General features: G+C 44.5%; 3 protein-coding genes across 3 annotated transcripts; 1 reads left to right on the top strand and 2 right to left on the bottom strand.

Moving 5' to 3' along the window:
* Nucleotides 1–6,638: 6,638 nt before the first annotated feature.
* Nucleotides 6,639–9,715, top strand: lacc1 (laccase (multicopper oxidoreductase) domain containing 1; the record flags this gene model as incomplete). The annotated part of the gene is made up of 5 exons (XM_083907247.1): nt 6,639–7,116; nt 7,308–7,486; nt 7,571–7,736; nt 8,997–9,222; nt 9,344–9,715. The coding sequence occupies 5 exons, from the start codon at nt 6,639–6,641 to the stop codon at nt 9,600–9,602; spliced, it is 1,308 nt and encodes a 435-aa protein (XP_083763373.1). The 3' UTR covers nt 9,603–9,715.
* Nucleotides 9,716–9,981: 266 nt separating this feature from the next.
* lmln (leishmanolysin-like (metallopeptidase M8 family)) lies at nt 9,982–17,081 on the bottom strand (the record flags this gene model as incomplete). Its single annotated transcript, XM_083906590.1, has 16 exons — nt 9,982–10,282; nt 10,632–10,842; nt 10,993–11,123; nt 13,117–13,276; nt 13,426–13,558; nt 14,092–14,279; nt 14,357–14,464; nt 14,549–14,666; nt 14,915–15,006; nt 15,100–15,205; nt 15,301–15,479; nt 15,847–15,964; nt 16,095–16,177; nt 16,277–16,307; nt 16,400–16,503; nt 16,956–17,081. The coding sequence occupies 16 exons, from the start codon at nt 17,079–17,081 to the stop codon at nt 10,200–10,202; spliced, it is 1,971 nt and encodes a 656-aa protein (XP_083762716.1). The 3' UTR covers nt 9,982–10,199.
* A 2,147-nt stretch (nt 17,082–19,228) lies between these two features.
* On the bottom strand, nt 19,229–26,256 carry tgfbr2l (transforming growth factor beta receptor-like; the record flags this gene model as incomplete). The annotated part of the gene is made up of 8 exons (XM_083906708.1): nt 19,229–19,558; nt 19,654–19,781; nt 20,951–21,092; nt 21,178–21,315; nt 21,394–22,118; nt 22,207–22,418; nt 24,135–24,291; nt 26,202–26,256. 8 exons carry the CDS (start codon nt 26,254–26,256, stop codon nt 19,229–19,231), a joined length of 1,887 nt encoding a protein of 628 aa, XP_083762834.1.
* Nucleotides 26,257–26,939: the final 683 nt, after the last annotated feature.

The raw sequence follows: 26,939 nt of genomic DNA, 5'->3' as shown, positions 1-26,939 counted from the left end.
ACACACATATATATATATATACACATATATATACATATATATATATACATATACATACATACACATATATATACATATACATATATATACACATATATATACATATATACATAGATACACATACACGTATATATATACATATACATACATATATATACATATATACATATATATACATATATACATACACATACATATATACATACACATACATATATACACATATATACATACACATACATATATACATATACATACATATATACACATATATAATATATACATACATATACATGTGTATATACACATGTATATGTGAATATACACATGTATATGTGTATATACACATATACATATATACACATATATAATATATATATACATACATATACATATATACACATATATAATATATATATACATACATATACATATATATGTATATATGTATTGTACATCAGTTAAACATCTCCATAGCTCCTTAAATCTTCGTCTCTTAACGACCATTTATTAATTAGCGTGTATTTACAACACAAGCGCCATGTTGGTTTTCCATCTCGCACCAGAAGTGACCATATTTGGGAGAGCATGGGTGGAGCCCGACCGAGACCCCGCCCCCACTGCACGTCCTCTCAATCACAATCCAAGAGGACAAGTGAAGGACCATGAAAAGAAGGAGAAGAAGAAGAAGAGGGCGGGGCCTGAAAGCGAGCGAGGTGGCCGTACTTCCTGATTCGTTCGTCTCACACACTTCTTCGTCTGGAGTCGTTTGCAGACATGAATTGTGGGTAAATTCTCTGGAGAGTCAGATGTGGACATGGATGACATGAGCACCAGGATCTGAAGAAAGAACCTGATGGTGATCAGATCACAGATCAATGGTTTGGGCGGAGGTTTCTGCAGCAGGGCGGCTCTCTGCTGTGTGTGTGTGTGTGTGTGTGTGTGTGTGTGTGTGTGTGTGTGTGTGTGTGTGTGTGTGTGTGTGTGTGTGTGTGTGTGTTGGCACACAGTCAGGACTGCAGTGTGTTCATTAGCTCAGAGCAGAGACACAGGCTGTGACGGAGGGTCTTGGCAGCAGCAGCAGCAGCTTCAGCAGCAGTTGTTCCTCCATTGTTCTCACTGTTGGACGATGTAATGATCCGTCTTCTTTGTCCAGAACAGTCTGCTCTTTAATAAACGCTCATCCCTCACTGTCCACTGCACTGATGTCACTGACACTGCTGCTAATGCTGCTGCTGCTGATGAAGCTGCTGCTGCTGCTGCTGTTGCTGAAGCTGCTGCTGCTGCTGAAGCTGCTGATGATGAAGCAGAGGGCCAGAGCAAAGGTGTGGTAAGATGAGAGACACAGAGAACATCTGGTACACAAGAACATCTGGTACACAGAGAACATCTGGTACACAGAGAGAACATCTGGTACACAAGAACATCTGGTACACAGACGGAGAACATCTGGTACACCATAAACATCTGGTACACAAGAACATCTGGTACACAAGAACATCTGGTACACAGAATAGCAGGATGCTCCTCAGCTACTCGTGAAATTCAGATTACAATGTGTTTGTACAGATGTGAACACACATACACACACACACAGGTACACACACACACACACACACAGAGTTAAACGCAGGTTAAATATCAAGTGTCTGACACGATGAGTATCTGCAGGATTCATTGTGTTCGACAAACGCATTCATTTCCATTAGCACAGAGTGTGTGTGTGTGTGTGTATGTGTGTGTGTGTGTGTGTGTGATGAGTGGGGGAGGGTGTGTGAAATGAAAGTCGTGTCATTCTTCTTCTCTGAGTCTAATGGGAAGAGCAAGAGTCTGCTGCTTATCTACACACACACACACACACACACACACACACACACACTGAGCTGAGGCTGAAAACACAGAAGGTCCTGACGAGGCCACAGATACAAGACAACACACACACACTTATAACATCACCGTTGCTATGGTTACACCACGCCACACTTCTAACATTTTCAGACTTTAGAACTGAGACCGATCACACTGAGGTCACACCATGAGAACATGAGACCATGAGAATGTGAGACCATGAGAACATGAGACCATGAGACCATGAGAACATGAGACCATGAGAACATGAGACCATGAGAACATGAGACCATGAGACCATAAGAACATGAGACCATGAGAACATGAGACCATGAGAACATGAGACCATAAGAACATGAGACCATGAGAACATGAGACCATGAGAACATGAGAACATGAGACCATGAGAACATGAGAACATGAGACCATGAGAACATGAGACCATGAGAACATGAGACCATGAGACCATGAGAACATGAGACCATGAGACCATGAGACCATGAGAACATAAGACCATGAGAACATGAGACCATGAGAACATGAGACCATGAGAACATGAGACCATGAGAACATGAGACCATGAGACCATGAGAACATGAGACCATGAGACCATGAGAACATGAGAACATGAGAACATGAGACCATGAGACCATGAGAACATGAGACCATGAGACCATGAGAACATGAGACCATGAGAACATGAGACCAAACCATGAGAACATGAGACCATGAGACCATGACCACATGAGACCATGAGTCAATGAGAACATGAGACCATGAGTCCATGAGTCCATGAGTCAATAAGAACATGAGACCATGAGAACATGAGAACATGAGTCCATGAGACCATGAGAACATGAGACCATGAGAACATGAGAACATGAGTCCATGAGACCATGAGAACATGAGTCAATGAGAACATGAGACCATGAGAACATGAGAACATGAGACCATGAGAACATGAGACCATGAGAACATGAGAACATGAGACCATGAGTCCATGAGTCAATGAGAACATGAGACCATGAGACCATGAGAACATGAGACCATAAGACCATGAGTCAATGAGACCATGAGAACATGAGAACATGAGAACATGAGAACATGAGAACATGAGAACACGAGAACATGAGAACATGAGACTAACCATGAGACCATGAGAACATGAGACCATGAGTCCAATATGAGAATATGAGACCAAACCATGAGACCATGATGTTCTGGTCCACACCACGTTAGTGAAGGTTCAGGTTCTGTCACTGATGAAAAACTGATCTGAGACTGAAAACACAGAAGGTCCTGAAGAGGCCGTAAATACAAGAACACACACACACAGAGGAAATAAATCCTATTTCCTGCTCGCTCGCTCTTTCTCTCTCTCTCCAGATTTACTTGATGTGCAGCCAGAGAAAAACCACACATACACACACACGCACGCACGCACGCACGCACGCACGCACGCACGCACGCACGCACGCACGCACACACGCACACACACACACACACACACACACACACACACACACACACACACACACGGAAGCTCTTCTCCTGCTGTTTCCTTCACACTGATGAGACTCTTTGATGTATGAACTGTGTGTGTGTGTGTGTGTGTGTGTGTGTGTGTGTGTGTGTGTGTGTGTGTGTGTGTGTGTGTGTGTTGTATCTGGTCTTAATTTCATCTCAGTTTTATATCCACAGATTTTAACTGTAATAAAAAAACTAACAAATCAAATCTGTTAATATTCAAACCACAGCCTTCATCTTCATCATCATCATCATCATCATCATGAAAACACTCAGCTGTGAGTCCAGATCAATACTGACCTCTGACCTCTGACAGACACCTGTCACTCTTTAGGCTCATCACTGTTGCCATGGTTACAGCTGCTGTCTCCTTTAAGTCCAGTTTCAGTCAGACTAACACGTTTACGTGTGTTTTAAGTCGTTTCAGTCGGACTAATGCATTTACGCACGTTTTAAGTCCAGTTTTAGTCAGATTAAAGTGTTTACGTGTGTTTTAAGTCCAGTTTCAGTCGGACTAACGCGTTTACGCACGTTTTAAGTCCAGTTTCAGTCAAATTAACATGTTTACGTAGGTTTTAAGTCCAGTTTCAGTCGGACTAACGCGTTTACGCACGTTTTAAGTCCAGTTTCAGTCAAATTAACATGTTAAGTAGGTTTTAAGTCCAGTTTCAGTCAGACTAATGCGTTTACACACGTTTTAAGTCCAGTTTCAGTCAAATTAACATGTTTACATAGGTTTTAAGTCCAGTTTCAGTCGGACTAACACGTTTACGCACGTTTTAAGTCCAGTTTCAGTCAAATTAACATGTTTACGTAGGTTTTAAGTCCAGTTTCAGTCAGACTAATGCGTTTACGCACGTTTTAAGTCCAGTTTCAGTCGGACTAACATGTTTACGCACGTTTTAAGTCCAGTTTCAGTCAAATTAACATGTTTACGTAGGTTTTAAGTCCAGTTTCAGTCGGACTAACATGTTTACATGTGTTTTAAGTCCAGTTTCAGTCAAATTAACATGTTTACGTAGGTTTTAAGTCCAGTTTCAGTCAGACTAATGCGTTTACGCACGTTTTAAGTCCAGTTTTAGTCAGACTAACGTGTTTACATGACATAAAGAAGAGTCTTGACGTCTATTTAAACTCTCTCTCTCTCTCTCCCATGACGTCGTCGCCCCGGCAACAACATGTTTCCATGAGCCATTCGACAACAATAACATGTGATCATGTGACACACATCATGTGACACACGTTTTGTTTCAGGTCAACATGACAACACTGAAGAGCGCCACCATCAGGTCAGAGCAAACCACACACACACACTCACACAGAGTGAACATACAAAATTGAAAATAAAAAAACAGTTTCATGTTTAAAGGGACAGTTCGTGATTTTTTTTTGACTAAAATGTTGAAATGTTCCTTTAATGTAACGAACACACACAAGCATCACCTTCATCCGCGCGCACACACACACACACACACACACACACACAGCTGTGTGAGGGGTCGTCAAGGTGACCACACATCAAGGACATCCTCTGTCACCATCATCATCATCATCATCCTCACACTTCTGTCACTAATAAACACAACAAACACTTTATAACTGTGTGTGTGTGTGTGTGTGTGTGTGTGGTGATGCAGAGGAGACACTCTTTTGTTTCTCACACACACACACACTCCATCACAGCAGCATTACATCAACTTCACCCCCTGAGAGTGTGTGTGTGTGTGTGTGTCTCTCACCGGTTCAGGAACAGAGCGATGAGCAGCTTCAGAGTCTGAGCGAAGAAGAAGAAGAAGAGACGGATCATCCTCTGAGAGAGAGAGGTAGAGAGAGAGAGAGAGAGAGAGGGGGTGTGGTCTCAGTGAGGGGGAGGAGTTCATGGAAATGACACAGATTGATCATTTCCTTATTTTTTAAATATAATATCCTTGGTGACACGGGAACATGAATAAAACATACAACAATAACAGCTTATAGAACACCAGAGAATAGAATAGATAACCGGGTTAGAATAATACAGATTAAAAAAAAAAAAAAATAGAATAAATTACACAACAGTTCAGATTATTATAAAATAGAATAAATGACACAATAATACAGATTATAAAATAGAACACAATAATAGAGAAATAAACATTATCGCAGAATAAAACAGAACAGAATAGAATATAATGAGCGTCTGTCCTGGTTATCTGCTGCCCTCTGCTGGTGGTGAAGAGTAAATGTGATCACTATAAAAATATGAAGTTTACACTGTAAAAAAAATTGGTTTACACTAAAGAATATGAGGTTTACACTGTAAAAAAATTGGGTTTACACTGTAAAGAATGTGAGGTTTACACTAAAAATATGAGGTTTACACTGTAAAAAAATTGGATTTGCACTGAAATGGATATGTTTTACACTGTAAAAAAATGGGGGTTTACACTGTAAAAAATGGGGTTTACACTGAAAAAAATGGGGTTTACACTGAAAAGAATATGAGGTTTACACTGTAAAAAATGGGGTTTACACTGTAAATAATATGAGGTTTACTCTGTAAAAAATGTAGTTAGCAATGTAAAGAATATGAGGTGTACACTGTAAAAATTGGGGTTTATACTGTAAAAAATTGGGTTTACACTATAAAAATGTGGTTTGCACTGTAAAAAATGATGAGGTTCACACTGTTAAGAATATTTGGTTTACACTGCAACTGTAAATAAGTTGAGTTTATTTCCAGGATCATGTGACAGGTTTTTCCTTGTGAGCAGAACAAACTAATCTGAGATAAAGTTCAACGTTCTTTAACTATTGAAGTTATTTAAGTTTCCTGTGATTTAGAGAAAATGAAAGTGTTTTTATTTTTCTGTTCATATTTAAATAAGAGTTAGTGAGGTACCTTCAGGTGAGGGGGCGGAGCCTATGTCCAGCTGCAGGAAACAGGAACACTGGGAAATTCCATCAATTCCATCAGCAGATCAGGTGACACACACACACACACGCACACGCACACACACATACATACATACACACACACACACACATTTAAACACGTGATCATTTAAAGACTGAATGTTTACGTTCTCTCACAGCTGTTAGTGTGACGTCATCAGACCGGAGTCTCCCGCACAGTCAGCAGAAAAGGAAGTGACTCACAGCAGAATTTCCACTGTGTGTGTGCGTGTGCGTGCGTGCGCGTGGGCGGAGCCTCGCGACACAGTGTCTCGCGCTCATCAGGAAGCTCCTTCAGTGACTTCAGCTCCTGTCAACTTTTAACCTCGATGCCTCGCGCCGTCCTCGTGGACCTGGCCCACGGCTGTGGACCGTCATGCACCGCGGGCTCCTCCCCGTGGCCGGAAGTGGCTCCGGACTCGCAGGTGTTCGTCCTGAGCGGCAAACTTCACCGCGAGCTGACCGGCCGCGGGGGCGCGCATGTGCACGTGCACGTGCTGGACGGCGGCTCCACGGCGGAGCGCGTGCTCCGCTTCAAACAGCGCGCGGACCTGCTGGACGTGAACGACGTCACGGTGCTGACCAGCCCGCGGGGGCGGGGCCTGATGACGCGCTACCAGCAGCTGCTCTTCACCGCCGCCTACACCTTCGAGTACAAGGTGGATGACGTCAGCTGCGCGGGCTGCACAGGCCCCGCCCACTCAGACTCGGCCGGTGACGGAGTGGAAGAGGAAGTGAGCGCGTTCCTGCGGCAGTTACCTGCGCCGGGGGGCGGAGTCACGGTGCTGACGTCGACGCTGATCCCAGGTGAGTGATTGACAGGAGGATGACGTCATAAAGAGAGAGAAAACGAGTGAAAAAGTGAGCATTCAAACCACTGAAAAATCTGCTGATTGTTTCTTACTTTTATTTGATCTTTTGTCATCATTCTTCAACAGGAAGTGGTCACACAAACATAGCCACACCCACTTCTTCTTCTTCTTCCGTTTGTTTTGCAGACACTTTTGGTCACGGCTTCAGCACACGTGAAGGGGGCGTGTCCTACATCCCGACCCTGTCCTCCTTAAACCTGTTCTGCAGCAGCAGGAGGCGGGACCCCGTCGCCGTGGTGATGGAGAACCGGCGCCGCCTCGCCGTCGTCGCCGGCTACCACCCTAAACCGCTTCACATGGTCAAGGTAACGAGCTGCTAACGCCGACGCGCGGCGCGACACGATCACGTGACACATCGCCTGACTCCTCCCCCAACCCCCCCCCTGCAGGTGAACCACGCCAGCGACGTCTGGGTCATGAGCAAAGCCGAACCCGACAGTTACGACGCGATAGTGACCGATCGGAGCGGAGTGGTGCTGGCGGCTCCGGGGGCCGACTGCATGACCCTGCTGTTCACTGACCCGGTGAAGAAAGTGGGCGGAGCTGCACACGCAGGTAAAACACCTGTTCACGTGCGACAAATCTGACGAGAAAAAAAATAAGCAAACGCTCATTGTCCGAAAGGAGAGGGGGAGGAGTTGCTAAATGTGGGAGGAGCTAAGTGACAAAACATCAGCGTGGATGCTGACTCAGCATTAACGCTAATAGAAAACATCAGTGTGGATGCTGAGTCAGCATTAACGCTAAAAAAACTACAACGTGGATGCTGACTCAGCATTAATACTAATAGAAAACGGTGTTAATGCTGAGTCAGCATTAACACCGTTTTCTATTAGTATTAATGCTGAGTCAGCATTAACGCTAAAAAAACTACAACGTGGATGCTGACTCAGCATTAATACTAATAGAAAACGGTGTTAATGCTGAGTCAGCATTAACACCGTTTTCTATTAGTATTAATGCTGAGTCAGCATTAACGCTAAAAAAACTACAACGTGGATGCTGACTCAGCATTAATACTAATAGAAAACGGTGTTAATGCTGAGTCAGCATTAACACCGTTTTCTATTAGTATTAATGCTGAGTCAGCATTAACGCTAAAAAAACTACAACGTGGATGCTGACTCAGCATTAATACTAATAGAAAACGGTGTTAATGCTGACTCAGCATTAACACTAATAGAAAACATCAGTGTGGATGCTGACTCAGCATTAACACTCAGAAAACTACAAAGTGGATGTTGACTCAGCATTAATACTAATAGAAAACATCAGTGTGGATGCTGAGGCAGCATTAACACTAATGAAAAACATCAGTGTGGATGCTGACTCAGCATTAACACTCATAGAAAACATCAGTGTGGATGCTGAGGCAGCATTAATACTAATAGAAAACATCAGTGTGGATGCTGAGGCAGCATTAATACTAATAGAAAACATCAGTGTGGATGCTGAGGCAGCATTAACACTAATCAAAAACATCAGTGTGGATGCTGACTCAGCATTAACACTCAGAAAACATCAGTGTGGATGCTGAGGCAGCATTAATACTAATAGAAAACATCAGTGTGGATGCTGACTCAGCATTAATACTAATAGAAAACATCAGTGTGGATGCTGAGGCAGCATTAACACTAATCAAAAACATCAGTGTGGATGCTGACTCAGCATTAACACTAATAGAAAACGGTGTGGATGCTGACTCAGCATTAACACTAATAGAAAACGACGTAGATGCTGACTCAGCATTAACACTCACTTAAAAGTATAACGTGGATGCTGACTCAGCAGTTCTCCCTGATCATTTCTGCTCAGGCTGGAAAGGGACCCTGATGGGAGTTGCCATGGCGACGGTGGAGGCCATGGTGACGGAGTTCGGTTGCCAGGTGGGCGACATCTTGGTGGCAGTGGGACCGAGTGTCGGGCCGTGCTGTTTCACGCTGGACAGACAGGAGGCGCTGGAGTTCGTCGCCATCCGTCCAGACTGCGTCCACGAGCCAGAGTCCGACAGACCCCACGTCGACATCCGCCTCGCCAACAGGTGAACGTCAAACACGGCAGGTGCTACGCCGGCTCCCTCTGCTGGTCACTTACTTTTAGCAGGAAGTCACATTATCGAGACGAAAACGTAGAACGTAAAGCGTCACCTCTCGCTTCCTCAGGCTCCTCCTACAGAGAGGCGGGGTCCTGCCCGAACACATACACGACGACGCGTCGCCGCCGCCGCCGCCAACGACACGCCCCCAGGTGACGCTCTGCACTTCCTGTCATCCGCGACTCTTCTTCTCTCACGTCAGAGACGGAGCGAACTTCGGCACCCAGGTGGGTTTCCTGTGGATCAAAGAGACGACAGAGCCGAGGCGGCGTCCAGGAGACGAGACGCCGGTCACAGGGACGGAGGACACGCCGAGACGTCTTTAAGAAGCACAACATATCAACTGTCAATCAATCTCAGTGATAGACAAACCACTCACTCTCCCACACCAAAGTCCATAGAGTAAACCAGTGATTTTAACATCACAGAGACACAGGAGTTCACAGGAGTTGTTGATCCACTGCTGCCTCCATCACTAACTTACAATGACTGATTTTAGTGAATTCGGCTTGTGAAATATTTAATTTAGACTTAAATCAGTAACGCAAATTGACCACACGAGGCAGCAGAGGACCAGCAGCTCCTGTGTCCCCTGTGAGCTAAAAATCACTGATTTTCTCAATGGGGTTTGGTGTGGGAGAGTGAGTTTGAATGAAATCGGTCAGAAAAAAAGTGATGAGTCATGGTTACACCAGCCTCTGAGAAGTTAACCAATGTTTTTTTATTGATCCCTGTGGCGAGAGAGTCGTAAAAAGGTGTCAGCTGTGACCCGCTGCTGCCACCAGGGGGCACCAGAGTGCACACGTCCTCACAGGAAGAACAAGATAGAAAGTTTCCCTGTCAGAATAAAAGCATAAAAGCAGACGGCTCCTGATTGGTCCAAACACAGTGTGTGTGTGTGTGTGTGTGTGTGTGTGTGTGTATCAGCTGCAGTGGCAGAGCAGCAGTCCAGCCACCAGGGGGAGCCACAGAGTGATGGCGAGAGCTGGAGAACTGGAGCACGGGTCTGAAAACAAACAAACTGTGATCAGACCATGTCATTATGAAGTGATCCTGCAGAGGGCGCTGTGAGCAAAACTCTTAACTTTAAAAAAGTAACAAATCTGCCGACTCATCGGTTAGCGCCAACTGTTAGCTGATTGTGCTACCTCTTTCCTTAGCTGTTAGCTTAGTGGTCTGTGCATGTTCAATCAATGTCACATGTTGCTAACAGTTAGCATAATAATAAAAGTGCGTTGTTGAATACGTCGGAAGGTGAATGTTAGCTTAGCATTTAGCTTTCTGATGACATTTATTCAGATCATAAATGTTACAGATTAAATGTATAGGTTCAGCCAGCAGGGGGCGACACTGACCGATGGGGTCACTCCTGGAGGTGTTGATGGGCGGGAGCTGGTGGGGGAGGGGACAGTGGTCGCAGAAGTCGGAGCAGGCGGGGCAAATCAGGACGCCGTTGTAGATCCAGTCGTTAGCTCGCACGCTAACGCTGAGCAGCTGGGCTTTACTCGCGCAGAGGAACGAACGATCCTGAATCGACACGGTCAGACCCTGAGAGGAGCACGCCACCTACAGGACAACACGGAGACATGCGGTCTGTCAATCACGGCAGAGCCACGCCCCCCTAAACTAAATGTTTTAGTGAAGCTCTGAAAGAGGACGTGGTCAGGAAACGAGTTTATTTGACGTTTGTAAAAACAGTGATGCTAGCATTAGCACCTTGTAGCATCCAGAGCCCCAGTCAGGATAGGTCATCTTCCTGCTGCACTGCTCCATGATGAACGCCGACTTCTGGTAGAGACACACCGAGTCTGGACCGTACTCTTCTACTGCATAGTTCCTCCACCAGTCTGCACACACACACACACACACACACACACACACACACACACACACACAGGGAGTATCACTAAACACATAAACAAAGGTCTGTTTATGTGTTTGCCCTGATGCACTTTGACAGTGAGCTGACTTTCTTCAAAAAAACAAAAAGTATCTCGTAATGACTTGAAATTTACCATCATAATAGTCGGCATCGCCCTGAACAAGGATCTGTTGAAAATATTTGCATATCTCTTAAGGAATATTTTTAATGAATATTTGAAAATCAGGAAATGATCCATTTGCCCTGATGCACTTTGACAGTGAGCTGAGTTTTTTCAAAAAAAAAAAAAAGTATCTCGTAATGACTTGAAATTTACCATCATAATACTCGGCGTCGCCCTGAACAAGGATCTGTTGAAAATATTTGCATATCTCTTAAGGAATATTTTTAATGAATATTTGAAAATCAGGAAATGATCCATTTGCCCTGATGCACTTTGACAGTGATCTGAGTTTCTTCAAAAAAACAAAAAAGTATCTCGGAATGACTTGAAATTCGCCATCATAATAGTCGGTATCGACCTGAACAAGGATCCGTTGAAATTATTTGCATATCTCTTAAGGAATAATTTTAATGAATTTTTGGAAAATCATGAAATGATCCATTTGCCCTGATGCACTTTGACAGTGAGCTGAGTTTTTTCAAAAAAACAAAAAGTATCTCGGAATGACTTGAAATTTACCATCATAATAGTTGGTATCACCCTGAACAAGGATCTGTTGAAAATATTTGCAAACTTTTTAAGGAATAATTTTCATGAATTTTTGAAAATCATGAAATGATGCATTTGCACTGATACACTTTGACAGTGAGCCGACTTTCTTCTAAAAAACAAAAAGTATCTCGGAATGACTTGAAATTGTGCACAGTAATAGCCGGCATCGCCCTGAACAAGGATCCGTTGAAAATATTTGCATATCTCTTAAGGAATATTTTTAATGAATATTTGAAAATCAGGAAATGATCCATTTGATGCACTTTGACAGTGAGCTGAGTTTTTTCAAAAAAACAAAAAAGTATCTCGGAATGACTTTAAATTCACCATCATAATACTCGGCGTCGCCCTGAACAAGGATCTGTTGAAAATATTTGCATATCTCTTAAGGAATATTTTTAATGACTATTTGAAAATCATGAAATGATGCATTTGGCCTGATACTTTGACAGTGAGCTGAGTTTCTTCTCAAAAACAAAAAGTATCTCGGAATGACTTGAAATTCGCCATCATAATAGTCGGTATCACCCTGAACAAGGATCTGTTGAAATTAATCGCAAATCTCTTAAGGAATAATTTTAATGAATATTTGAAAATCAGGAAATGATACATTCTTTGACAGTGAGCTGAGTTTTTTCAAAAAAACAAAAAGTATCTCGGATTGACTTGAAATTGTGCACAGTAATAGTGTATTGTAGTGTATAGTGTACAAATGTACTGTTTAATTCACAATAATCATTCTATGCATATTCTGGATCAACTTCTGACAATATTTTCAAAATAAAATGTGACAAAAGCTGATTTCTGAGTACTTGGTGGCCATTTTCATAAGCAAAGGTTTTTTTTTACAGCAAAAAATACAGTTTATGTTATAATTATCATTCAATATCAATTTTGGATTAGCTTCCGACAATATTTTCAAAATAAAAAGTTAAGTAAAAGTGGTTTTAGAGTGTTTGAGAGCTATTTTCAGAGTTTAAAACAATGGTATTTAACATTACGGCACAAATAATATATATTTAATGTTATGATACTTTTCCTTTGCGCATTCTGGATCAACTTCTGAAGATATTTTCAAAATAAAACGTAAAGAAAAGTGATTTCAGTGTTTAGGAGCCATTTAAAGCGTTAAAGGCAAACAATCATGGTACAAAAATACAGTTTAACTGAGAAAACTAACTATTCTGGATTAATTTCTGAGGATATTTTCATTCACACACACAGCGAGTGAGTGAGTGAGTACCTGGTTGGTTCTCTGTGACTCTGCAGTAAGAGTTCCTCTGATATTCTCCGCTCAGATGCCAGCTGAACTCCTGACTGAAGGGACAGAAATCTGCGATCTCCACGGCTCCACCGAAGAACGACAGCTGATCGGACGATACGTCAGGGATACGCTCGAAATACTGACACACACACATACACACACACACACACACACAGAGTCCTTCATCAGATATGACTCTTATGTCAATGAGTGTGTGAGAGTGTGTGTGTGTGTGTGTGTGTGTGTGTGTGTGTGTGTGTGTGTGTGTGTGTGTGTGTGTGTGTGTACCTGGTAGTCCAGTGGCAGTTGTTGTGTGTGTCTCTGTAGGTTACACACAGCCACAGCGAGCTGGTCTTGTCTACAGGTGAGCTGCAGAGGTGAAGCTCTGACTGTGTCACAGTACGGAGTCACAGCGTGACGTCTGCAACACGTAAACACACGTAAACGACATGTAAACAAGCGCGTAAACACGTAAACAAACACGTAAATAAATGTGTAAACAACTCGTAAACCAACTTGTAAGCAACACGTTAACAAACGCGTAAGCAACACGTAAATAAATGTGTAAACAACACGTGAACAAATAGTACACAAACGTGTAAACGACACGTAAACAAGCGTGTAAGCGACACGTAAACAAACGCATAAACGACACGTACACAAACGCTTTAGCAACTTGTAAACAAATGAGTAAACAACACTTAAACGTGTGACTAACACGTAAACAAACGCGTAAACAACACGTACACAAACGTAAAAAACTTGTAAACACGGAAAACACTATAAACAAACATGTAAACAAACAAACGTGTAAACTAACACATAAACAAACGTGTTAACAATGTTCAAATAACAACGCAAACAAAAAGGTAAACAGACACAGGTTAAAAATACACGTACATAAAGAGCTGCGTTTGTTCCCCTCCTCACCACCAGAGGTCAGTGTGTCCTCACCTCTGTCTCTGTCTGTCCATCCAGAACTTGCAGCTCTTCATGACAAAGTCACAGCCCAGGTCTCGTCCCCAGTCCAGTCTCTGCGCCAGACTGTAGTTGGCTCGGTACCAGCCGCTGTCCTCCATGATGGCCAGAGTGAGGCGAGAGAAGACGCGGTTCTGAGTGTGTGAGCCCGTCATGGCCTCGTTCTGCCGCGACACGACAAAAACACGGTGACATCACAGAGACGGACATTTTAAAAACACTGTTGTGTGGATCCTGGTACCTCCAGCAGTCTCTTCTCCCAGTGGTTTAGCTCCGTTCCGGTTCCGCCCTGGTTTTCCAGCTCCATTCCCTCCAGGATGGGACAGTTAAAATGTCTCCTCGCCTCCTCCTGCAGGCCGACACGATAATACTACTTTGAAGCAAAGACTCGTTTAAGTTTTTCCCATGATGCACTGGGTGTTTGGCTTCTCACCACAACACGAGGAGTGACAAGGACGTGGACCTGGTGTCTCACAATGTCTCCTCCTCTGATGTCCCACAGCCTGTTGACTGTCCTGATGACCGCCTCACTCCACTGATACAGACCCAGACTGAGGGACGGACAGACAGAGACACAGACAGACAGAAAGAGACAGACAGACAGACAGACAGACAGACAGACAGACAGAAAGAGACAGACACAGACAGACAGGTTTGAGATTAGCAGCAGCTGTGGGACAAATCATGCGACTTGACTGGTTCAAATGTCTCTGGTTCTGTTCTTAACTTAGCTCGGCTAACTGTTTCTACGCTAAGCTAAGCTAATGTGGTCAAAAGTGCAGAGTTGTCAGTGACTCACGTCTCATTGAAGACGGGTAATCCAGCAAAACGACGAGTCAGCGGTTTACCGTCATCGTCACGATAGAAGGCGAACAGACCAGCGGAGAAGCCCTGATGGACACAGACACACACACACACACAATGTAATCTGATTATAAATAATCTGATTCGTTTGTACGAAATGTGCACGACGTAAACACCAACCAGGGCGTGGATGATCTCGTGTTTGACCGTGGAGAGCATTCCCTCAAACTCCTGAGGCTGAGACGAGATCATCGTAGGACACAGGTTAGCATAGCCTGCTATAGGTCTGATACACACACACACACACACACACACACACACACACGTCAGAATATGAACTTTATAAACATTAAGTGTTTGAAGGGCGTGTCCTCCTCACACCTGTCTAGCTCCGCCTCAAGCTGGCAGTAAGCGGCGTAGGCGACAATGTTCTCCTGTCCACAGCGCTCGGTGGTGACGCCGCTCACGTAGAGCACGAAGTCGGAGCCGTCCACTCCTGGTCCGTCTGCAGGTCCAGACGGTCCACAAGACTTCCCAGACTCACTGCACACTTTACATTGCTGAGGAGAAACAAACACACAAACATTTAAGAAACAAACAACATAATCACGGTGACTTTAGCTAAGTGTTTTCTGTCAATTTAGCTGAGTGTTTTTGCTGACTTTAGGTAAGTGCTTTCGGTGACTTTAGCTAAACGTTTCCTCGGACTTGAGCCAAGTGTTTTCAGTTACTTTAGCTAAGTGTTTTCGGTGACTTTAGCTAAGTGTTTTCAGCGACTTTAGCTCAGTGTTTTTTGGTGACTTTAGCTAAGCGTTTTCGGTCATTTTAGTTAAGTGTTTTCCGTGGATTCAGTTGCGTTTTTGGTGACTTGTGACTCGAGGATTTTTCTGGGCAGCAGCTTGTGTGTGTGCAGTGATCCTTCCTGACCTGCAGGTGGTGCTGTGGCACGACGACGGGCCCGCAGCGGGTGACGTTAGCGCAGGCCTCCTGGCAGTAGCGATGAGGATCATCTTTCTTCCTCAGGTACTGGTTGGTGGCACATTGTCTGGAGACGACACGGACGACAGATCGGGGTTTTTTTACGGACAAAGAAGAAAAAACATCAACAGATGAAAATCTAATAATGTAATAATGTAATAATTAATAATTAATGTAATATATTCTCGGCCACGTACCGGCTGAGCAGCACAGGCCCCGCCCTGTGCCTCACACTCAACGCTCTCTGCAGGAAGTCAATGGCCTGAGGAAACAGTTTATCCTGACACACAAACACACACACACACACACACACACAGTGAAACTTTAAACCTCACACAGATTAAACTCATGACTGAGGTTGTCAGGTGTCGTTGCTCACCTTCACCAGTCTCCTCTTGTCCGCAGGAAGTCTGTGGACACAAACAGGAAGTGTTCACAGAGTCTACAACAGAGCGAGGTTGTTTTAAAGGAAACGTGAGAGCGGTTCAGCATCAGGACTCACTGGTCGATGCTGTAGTCGTAGATGACCTTTATCTTCAGCTGCAGGTCATCAGGAGAGCTTCTCTTAGTCAAACGCTCCGGCCTCAGGTAAACATGGTGGACCACCTGACGGAGACAATCACAGAATGTGTATGAGTGTCGTACAGAATAATAAATAAAAGGCAAGATAAATAATAAAAACTAAAACAAAAGACTAAATAAATACAAACATACATTTTATAAATGTATTAATGTGTTTTATAATTCATTTTATTACGTAATTTATCGCAGGTGCTAAATAACTGTTTAGACTCTTATTTTGAAATGTCCCGGAAGTGTGGCTTCTGCTGTTGCTAGGGAAACACAGGCTGAAGATGATGGGATGGAGCACAGATTATAACGAAAACACAATAACGATCATCACAATCATTCGTTTTACTTTAGTTAATTTTTATATTCACACGCTTTAGTTTTAACGCGATATTAGCAACAACCTCACAACACAGCTAACACGCTAGCTTAGCTTTGCTTAATTTAAAGTGACAGCGGCACAGCGGGCTAAGCTAACAGCGGCTAACCTCTCCGGGAGCGGGCACCCGGTGTTTGCAGTTGCCGTGGCCGCTCACTGACGACGCCGCCAGCAGCGAGAAGACGAGGACCCGGCCGAGGAGGAGCTTCCCGTCCGCGCTCAGCCGAGGCTCCATTCTCCGTCCGGCCCGAGGAGCGCGGCTCTGCGGCCCGCAGTCAACACAAGCTCCGCCGCTCCGGTCCGCTGCGAGCTCCCGCTAATCATCGCTCTCCGCGTGAATCACAACATTCTCGCGTCCCGCAAACACGAAGTCCGGTGCCGGGCAGAGGAGGCGACGCAACTCGGGAGGATCATCCGATGAGCGCCGGCAAACAAAGATCGTCTACAACACTGAGATCACTCACTCAACGCGCTACGTAGAAACGGAGCGGAGAGGCCTCTGAAGATCGCGTGTTGTTAGGATGAGTCACTCGAGCTAGAAACAGGAACAGTGAACCCAGCGTCACGAGGGCGCTTAAATGTTTAATTCATGTTTTAATCCAAGTGTAAACACAATCAATATATGGCTTTTATAAACATGGTCGTTGTGAACAGAGATTAAAGACGAGCAGAATATCTACAACAATAAACCCGGTGTATACACCAAACTGGATTTATCAGCGATAACCTTTCATTATTTACATGATTTATTCATTTATTTAAATACATAAGTAATAACATAACGGTACTGTGTGTTCAGAAGAATTACCTTTAAAAAAACGTTAAATAAACAGACGTGATATTTAGATGTGATTAATGAAAACACTGTTAGCACAGACACCAGCAGAGGGCAGCAGCACTCCGTTCATGTGTGGAGCAGCCATTTTGGGTCTTATCTGTGATTAATATAATATATTAATTATTATATATGAATATAACCACTTATTACTGTATATAGTGTGTGTGACCCGTGTGAGCTAGCTTGCGAGTGTAGCTAGCAAACGTTAAAACTGTTAACGGTTGCTAGCTACATAGTGGAGATGTTTGCTAACTCTAAAACACATAAAAAAACGTATGTTTAACTTGATGAAAACGTGACAAAATGATTTTGGGACACATCATATCTAACCAAGTGAAGTCAGCTGAACTTCTACACGGTTATTTAGTTAGTTATTAACAGTGTTTTGTCCACAGATACTTTACCTCATCACAAATCCTCCGCTGCTTTCAGGATTACCCATAATCCTTTGCTATTACTAATGATGCAGGTAACGCTTTATGACAGCAGATGGCGTAGTTTGTCCATTTAACCTGAACCTTTTTTAACTGTTACGGATACATACAGTACTACTATGACCTAATACTATACCTGTGTAGTATTTTAAAATGTACTGAAATAATGTACTGTATTAAAACATGAATGAATGAATGAATGAATATGAGAGAATGTAATAATGAAGAAAATCACACACGTGAAAAACTGCTGAACTTCAATATTTTATAAAAATTACCAAAAAAAAATCACAAAGAAAAACAAAACAAATCCAGTAAAAATCATCCACACATTTCCGTCGTAGTCATGTCTCCACAAACCCCGCCCCCCAGCCACACCCCACAACCTGAGCTCCGCCCAGAGTACGTGTGATTACGTCACTAAAAAAATACAAGAACACGACAAATAAATGCTGGATTAAAAATGACACGTAAATCTTGACCTGAAACAGAAACAAACGTACGTTTAATTATACACAGTCTGAGGGGGTGTCTCTGCCAGCAGAGACGACAGGTGAGTCAGAGGACAGGTGAGTCTGAGGACAGGTGAGTCAAAGGACAGGTGAGTCTGAGGACAGGTGAGTCCAAGGACAGGTGAGTCAGTCGACAGGTGAGTCAGAAGACAGGTGTGTCTGAGGACAGGTGAGTCAGGTGAGTCTGAGCACAAGTGAGTCTGAGGACAGGTGAGTCAGATGACAGGTGAATCAGGTGAGTCTGAGGACAGGTGAGTCAAAGGACAGGTGAGTCAGTCGACGGGTGAGTCAGTCGACAGGTGAGTCTGAGGACAGGTGAGTCTGAGCACAGGTGAGTCCAAGGACAGGTGAGTCTGAGTCCAGGTAAGTCAGATGACAGGTGAATCAGGTGAGTCTGAGGACAGGTGAGTCAGGTGAGTCTGAGGACAGGTGAGTCTGAGGACAGGTGAGTCCAAGGACAGGTGAGTCTGAGTCCAGGTAAGTCAGATGACAGGTGAATCAGGTGAGTCTGAGGACAGGTGAGTCAGGTGAGTCTGAGGACAGGTGAGTCCAAGGACAGGTGAGTCTGAGGACAGGTGAGTCTGAGGACAGGTGAGTCTCACACCACAGAGTCCAGAGGATCATGGAGTTCTTCTGTGCTGTTCATCTTTGGTTGATGGACCTGGAGGGAGGAAGAGGACGGTGAGGAAGCAGCAGCGTCTCTGTGTGGCATCTCTGAGTCCTTTGGTGTCTCTTCGTCATCGGCCCTGACAGCATCCGCTCTGGACTCCTCCTCCTCCTCCTCCTGTGGCTCCTCCTCCTCCTCCTGTGGCTCCTCCTCTTCCTCCTGCAGAACGTTGAAGCGCTCCACCACGCAGTGAGCCGTCAGTCTGGCCTCGGGGTCGTGATCCCAGCACTCAGTGATGGTGGAGCAGAAGGTGGACATTCCCTGAGGACAGAGGACAGAGGACAGTGAACACCCAGGGGAGGGGTAACGGGGACAGTTCAGTTTGGACAGGTGAATAAACGACATGAACATGTGACCTGATGCTGCGTCCACGCTGAGGGAATCTCTGGACGTCCTCTGTCCCTCAGCACCAGGTCTCTCATGCTGTCCACACACGGCTGCTCGCAAACCTTTGAGCCAAACGCCGGCTCGTAGCTCTCTACCTCTGCACCACACACACACACACACACACAGGGGGGGCGGGGTTAGACAGTGACAACGAGGAAGTTGGTCGCAATTTACAATGAACATAGTTAGCTTAGCGTTAGCCCCAGGTGAGATGTCCCTGGTTATGTTTACGTCACTAAACACTATTAGAATAATCTTAGCATGGTAATCATTAATTTTGGATGCAGCCATTGCTGATTGCTAGGTAATGCTAATACAAATACTAAGCTACGTCAGGTGACAGGTGAGTCAGAGGACAGGTGAGTCAGAGGACAGGTGAGTCTGAGGACAGGTGAGTCAGAGGACAGGTGAGTCTGAGGACAGGTGAGCGAGAGTAGAGGTGAGTCAAAGGACAGGTGAGTGAGGACAGGTGAGTCAAAGGACAGGTGAGTGAGGATAGGTGAGTCAGAGGACAGGTGAGTCTGAGGACAGGTGACTCAGTCAACAGGTGAGTGAGGACAGGTGAGTCTGAGGACGGGTGAGTCAGAGGACAGGTGAGTCAGTCAACAGTTGAGTCTGAGGATAGGTGAGTCTGAGGACAGGTGAGTCTGAGGACAGGTGAGTCTGAGGACAGGTGAGTCTGAGGACAGGTGAGTCAGTCAACAGGTGAGTCAGAGGACAGGTGAGTCAGTCAACAGTTGAGTCTGAGGACAGGTGAGTCAGAGGACAGGTGAGTCAGTCAACAGTTGAGTCTGAGGATAGGTGAGTCTGAGGACAGGTGAGTCAGTCAACAGGTGAGTCAGAGGACAGGTGAGTCAGTAAACAGTTGAGTCTGAGGACAGGTGAGTCAGTCAACAGTTGAGTCTGAGGATAGGTGAGTCTGAGGACAGGTGAGTCAGTCAACAGTTGAGTCAGAGGACAGGTGAGTCAGAGGACAGACAGACACACACACACGGGGGGGGTGGGCGGGGTTAGACAGTGACAACGCGGAAGTTGGTCGCAATTTACAATGAACATAGTTAGCTTAGCGTTAGCCCCAGGTGAGAAGTCCCTGGTTATGTTTACGTCACGACACACTATTAGCATAATCTTAGCATGGTAGTTGTGGATGCAGCCATTGGCTGATTGCTAGATAATGCTAATAGAAATGCTAAGCTAATATAAACCAGTAAAGTAGCAGCAGTAATGCTAATAATAAGCTAATGTAAGCCTACGACTCGTGCTTACTGCCGATGGCGAGACAGCGCGAGGACATCTCCCACAGGACCAGGGACATGGAGTAGACGTCCATCTGTTTGAAGGCCTCCAGGTCCTCCAGGTTCACCCTGGACTCCAGGACCTCAGGAGCCATGTAGCGAGCCGTCCCCACCTGGACAGGTCAACGAGAGGAAGTCAAAACAAACCGCTGTGAGGACGTCCCACACCACACCGTGGCGGACCCCCGAGCGTCCTACCTGTCCACTGTTAGCGTAGTCGTCCACGGTGAGGGACACGTCCAGTCTCAACGCCAGACCAAAGTCACAGAGGGCGCACTCCGCCCGGCTCTTCACCACGATGTTGCTGCTCTTCAGGTCCCGATGAGCGACCGGAACCTGCGGCGACAGCGCCACCATCAGGCCCATCATGTGTCATCATGCTAACGTGACAATGCTAGCTGGTAGAGAGTTTACCTTGTGCACGCCGCGCGGCGTCCTGTCGCTGTGGAGATGCGCTAGCCCTTTAGCGACGCTCCCGGCCATGGCGACGAGCTCCGCCCAGCTCAGCGTGTTCGCCGCGAGGAAGTCCTGCAGGTTCCCGAGGCTGTGATAGGCCAACACCAGCCAGTAATTCCTGTGGGCGTGGCCGGGCGACGCCCTTTCCTCAGCCGCCAGGAATCGAACCACGTTCTCGTGCTCCAGTTTGGGGTCGGAGTAGATGAAGCACTCGTTCCTCCAGGAAACGTACTCTACGGCTGGGAACACCTTCACCGCCACCGCGTCGTCGCCTTTAGCTCCGCCCCTCTCGCCTCTCAGCACACGCCCCCTCCAAACTTCGGCGAAGCGGCCTTTTCCCACCAGCACCTCCAGTTTGATCGGCAGAGGTTCTGACGCGTTTCCTCGCCAAAGAGACTCCTCCCCCTCACGTCCGGGACCGGTGACTCCTCCTCCTCCTCCACCGCTCTCCACCCTGACTCCTCCTCCTCCTCCTCGGCCGCCATGTTTCTGCTCCAAAGCCCGGTAGAGGTCAGGGGTGCGCTTGGTCGTCCAGTCGGGGCGCGCAGGAGCGCCGGGTTTGTGGTGTCGGTGCGTGCGGTAGAAGTAGAAGGCGGCGGCGGCGACGACGGCGACGAGGAGGGGAGGAGCCAAGCTGACCACGACCACGGGGATCACGTCTTTGCTCTGCAGCTTAAAGAAACCTGTCGCCACGGAGACGAGAGCGGACTCGTCATTCACGTGTTCACGCAAACATTCGTTCATTCGTTCGTTTACCTCCGTCTCGCTCACCGTTAGCGCCCTTGTTGAAGATGAGTTTGTCGTTGCACTCGTGTTCTCCCTGACAGCCGCAGACCATCGTGGCTCCGCCCTCCGCGGCCTGCGAGGTCATGTGACACTCCCTGGAGGTGAAGTTCAGCAGCAGCTCGGGGTCCACGCCCTCTAGTGGCAGCGTGGGCAGGTGACACATGGTCTGCACCGTCATGGTGTCGTTGGTTTTCCTCCTGGAGAACAACGATTAACACTTGTGATTAAAGTTAAGCTCACTCACTCCGCCACACCAAAGTCCACAGAGAAGAGCAGTGATTTTAGCTCCTCTGCTGCCTCGTGTGGTCACACTTTGTGTCACTGAGTTAAGTCGAAATGAAATTGGTAATACATAATAAAGTAATACAGTGGTATTAGTTAGTATACTAAGTAGTACTTTTGATGATAAAGTCACATATACTGTTGTACTTGTATAGTGTTACTTTAATATCACGTAGTACTTTTTATATATATGTTCTACAATATTGTTTACTTTAATTTGATGTACTACTTGTCTATGATGAAGTACTTTTACATGATAATAGTACTTTCACATGACAATAGTACTTTTACATGATAATAGTACTTTTATATGATAATAGTGCTTTTAAATGATAGTAGTACTTTTACATGATAATAGTACTTTTACATGAAAAACTTACTTTTACATGACAATAGTACTTTTACATGATAATGGTACTTTTACATGATAAAAGTACTTTTACATGACAATAGTACTTTTACATGATAATAGTACTTTTACATGACAATAGTACTTTTACATGATAATAGTACTTTTACATGACAATAGTACTTTTACATGATAACAGTACTTTTACATGAAAATAGTACTTTTACATGATAACAGTACTTTTACATGAAAATAGTACTTTTACATGATAATAGTACTTTTACATGAAAATAGTACTTTTAGATGATAATAGCACTTTTACTTGATATAAGTACTTTTAGATGATAATAGTACATTTAGATGATAATAGTACTTTTAGATGATAATAGCACTTTTTCTTGATAATAGTACTTTTAGATGATAATAGCACTTTTAGATGATAATAGTACTTTTACATAATAATAGTACTTTTACATGATGTTAAACTCACTGTTTTTCTCTATGGACTTTGGTGTGGGAGAGTGAGTGGTTTACAAACTTCTACAAAGACGTGAACATGTGTTGTGTGTCTCGTGTCACAGGTCAGGTGACGCTGCTCCTCATCTCTGTGACCTTTGACCTGAATAAACCTCTGCGTCTTCTCTCTTATCGCCGGTTTCCTGCAGAAAGCTGCGAGGGTCGACCCGGCTGACGTGAACAGGAAATGAGAGGGGGCGTGGCCAGAGTGTGGCGGGGGAGGCGGCCCGGGGGAGGGGGAGGGGGAGGAGGGGGAGGGGCCGTGTTATCCAAACAAAAGCACGAATCAGCAGAAAACTTTCCAAGAAAACAAAACCAGAGCAGCAGACGCTGAGCTGGAGTCAAGGAGGTGATCAGAGCCAGAGGTCACAGAGGTCACACAGAGGTCACACAGAGGTCACACAGAGGTCACACAGAGGTCACACAGAGGTCACACAGAGGTCACAGAGTGTGGGTTAAACGACGATGTTTGATGATGAATAAAAACAACGTCAGACGTTTGTAAACCACTCACTCTTAAAACCAGTGATTTTAACATCACAGGGACACAGGAGCTGCTGGTCCTCTGCTGCCTCGTGTGGTCACTTTGTGTCACTGCGTTAAGTCTAAATTAAATATTTTTAAAGCCGAATTCACTAAAATCAGTCATTGTAAGTTAGTGATGGAGGCAGCAGTGGATCAACAACTCCTGTGTCAGTGGTTTACTCTATGGGCTTTGGTGTGAGGAGAGTGAGTGACTTTGGTGCGGCAGAGTGAGTCCTCTCACCATATGGCGATGCAGATCTCCTCGACGACGGTGCAGAAGGACGACAGCGAGCAGTTGGTGACGCACACGTCGTCCTCACACAGCGGCGTGGACGACTCGCACCATTTGCACAGGTTAAAGCTCAGGTGAGTGAGGCCCTGCACGTCTGTGAGGACACCTGAGGACACACAGGAGACCAGGACCTGGTCAAGACCTGGTCCTGGTGAGGCAGAAGAACTGTGTGTGTGTGTGTGTGTGTGTGTGTGTGTGTGTGTGTGTGTACAGTAACACACAAACACAGCAGAAGTTGATCCAGATGTTTGAAACGGAGCTGGAAACAAAGGGAGAAGAAGAAAAAGTGTGTGTGTGTGTGTGTGTGTGTGTGTGAGTGTGTGTGTGCGTGTGTGCATGCGTGTGTGTGTGTGTGTGTGTGTGTGTGTGTGTGTGCTCCTCCCGGAATAAATTAAAGCCAGCAGTGAGCTGTTCTCTGGGCCAAGTTAGTATCCAACACTCCACCCTCAAAGGCTCATGGGAAATCTAAGCACACACACACACACACACATACACACACACACACACACACACACGCACACACGGCAAAACAGGCAACAAGTAGGCCGAGGGACATTTTCAGTTATTTACAGAATGTGAAAGTGTGATTTTTAATCTTTCCAACAATGTCTTACACATGTAAATATATATGTGTGTGTGTGTGTGTGTGTGTGTGTGTGTGTACAGAACAAAAACAACAACAACAAGCAAACAAAAACATCCTGTGGGAGGAGCTAGAACTAACACCAGCAGGCAGTGGGAGGAGTCAGGTTTCACCTGGACACACACAGGTAATCAACCTGGCCAATGACACACACACGCATACACGCGCACGCACACACAATCACGCACGCACGCACGCACACACACACACAAAAGGCTTAGACCATGAACATCAGCAAGTAAACACATGACATCAATGAATAGAGGCAGTGTGTGTGTGTGTGTGTGTGTGTGTGTGTGTGTGTGTGTGTGTGTGTGTGTGTGTGTGTGTGTGTGTGTGTGTGTGTGTGTGTGTGTGTGTGTGTGTGTGTGTGTGTGTGTGTGTGTGTGTGTGTGTTTGTGTGTGCGTGTGCGTGTGCGTGTGCGTGTGTCCTCACATAAACACACACTTTGTTTTAGTGTCAGTCTGTCTCTTCTCCAACATCTCAACACTACACAGTACTACACTGTACTACATAGTAATACACAATACTACACAGTACTACACCGTACTACACCGTACTACACCATACTACACTGTACAACACAGTACTACACCGTACTACACAGTACCACATAGTACTACACAGTACCACACAGTACTACACATTAATGCACTGTATTACACTGTACCACACAGTACTACACACTATATTTGTGTTGCAGTACTTTTATATGATTTACTACATGTACACATGTATGTGCTGGATGCAGTATTTATGTGTAAGTAAGGTACAAGTATAGTATATAAGGTACTTGTCAGTGATGCAGTACTTTTATATGAAGTATTTTCATACTGAAGTACTTTTGTTCTTTCATATCAGTGAGTACTTTTTATTACTGTTATCATCAGTAATACAGTAGTATTAGTTAGTGTGAGTACTTTTGATGATAAAGTCACGTATACTGGAGTACTTGTATGTTGTTTACTTTAATATGACGTAGTACTTGTATTGTTATACTATATTGTTTACTTTAATATGACGTAGTACTTATATTGTTTACTTTAATATGACGTAGTACTTATATTATTACACTATATTGTTTACTTTCATTTGATGCAGTACTTGTCTAAGATGACATACTTTTACATAGTACTTTTTTAACGTACCTTTTACATGATTCTAGTACTTTTAAACTGCAGTACTTTTAATGAAGTTCTTTTGTTCTAACCCAGTACTTGCAGTACTATAGTAGTACTGCAGTAGTACTAGTTTCTAGGCAGTTTAAACAGTTGAATACCGCAGCGTCAGAACCTCAGAACCGGATCCGAACCTCGGTTCTTCTTCTCCGGGTAAAGACAGAGAAAAAGCCCGCGGGGCGAGCGTCACTCACCGGCCGTGAAGAGGACGAAGATCCCGGTCCAAAGAGTCCGGTACCGGGCCATCATCTGCGCGAGACAGAGAGAGAGAGAGGGAGGGAGGAGGAGACTGTTCACACACACACACACACACACACACACACACACACACACACACACACACACACAGAAAAGTCCAGATGTTTTTCATCCAGATGTTATTAAGCTCCGCCCACCGCTGTTACTTATGGAAACAATAAAGTTATTTTTGAAGCTGCAGCAACTGTGTTTATTTTTACTTTGTTTACTTTTACGTGATAATAGTACTTTTATATGATAATAGTACTTTTAGATGACAATAGTACTTTTACATGATAATAGTACTTTTATATGACAATAGTACTTTTACATGACAATAGTACTTGTACATGATAATAGTACTTTTAGATGATAATAGCACTTTTATATGATAATAGTACTTTTACATGATAATAGCACTTTTACATGATAATAGTACTTTTATATGATAATAGTACTTTTACATGACAATAGTACTTTTATATGATAATAGTACTTTTACATAATAGTACTTTTACACGACAATAGTACTTTTACATGATAATAGCACTTTTACATGATAATAGTACTTTTACATGATAATAGTACTTTTACATGACAATAGTACTTTTACATTATAGTACTTTTACACGACAATAGTACTTTTACATGATAATAGCACTTTTACATGACAATAGTACTTTTACATGATAATA

Source organism: Microchirus variegatus (assembly GCF_963457635.1).
Source record: "Microchirus variegatus genome assembly, chromosome: 20".
Taxonomy (NCBI): domain Eukaryota; kingdom Metazoa; phylum Chordata; class Actinopteri; order Pleuronectiformes; family Soleidae; genus Microchirus; species Microchirus variegatus.
Note: the sequence above shows the minus strand (reverse complement) of the source record. Positions and strands in the feature narration are given on the sequence as shown.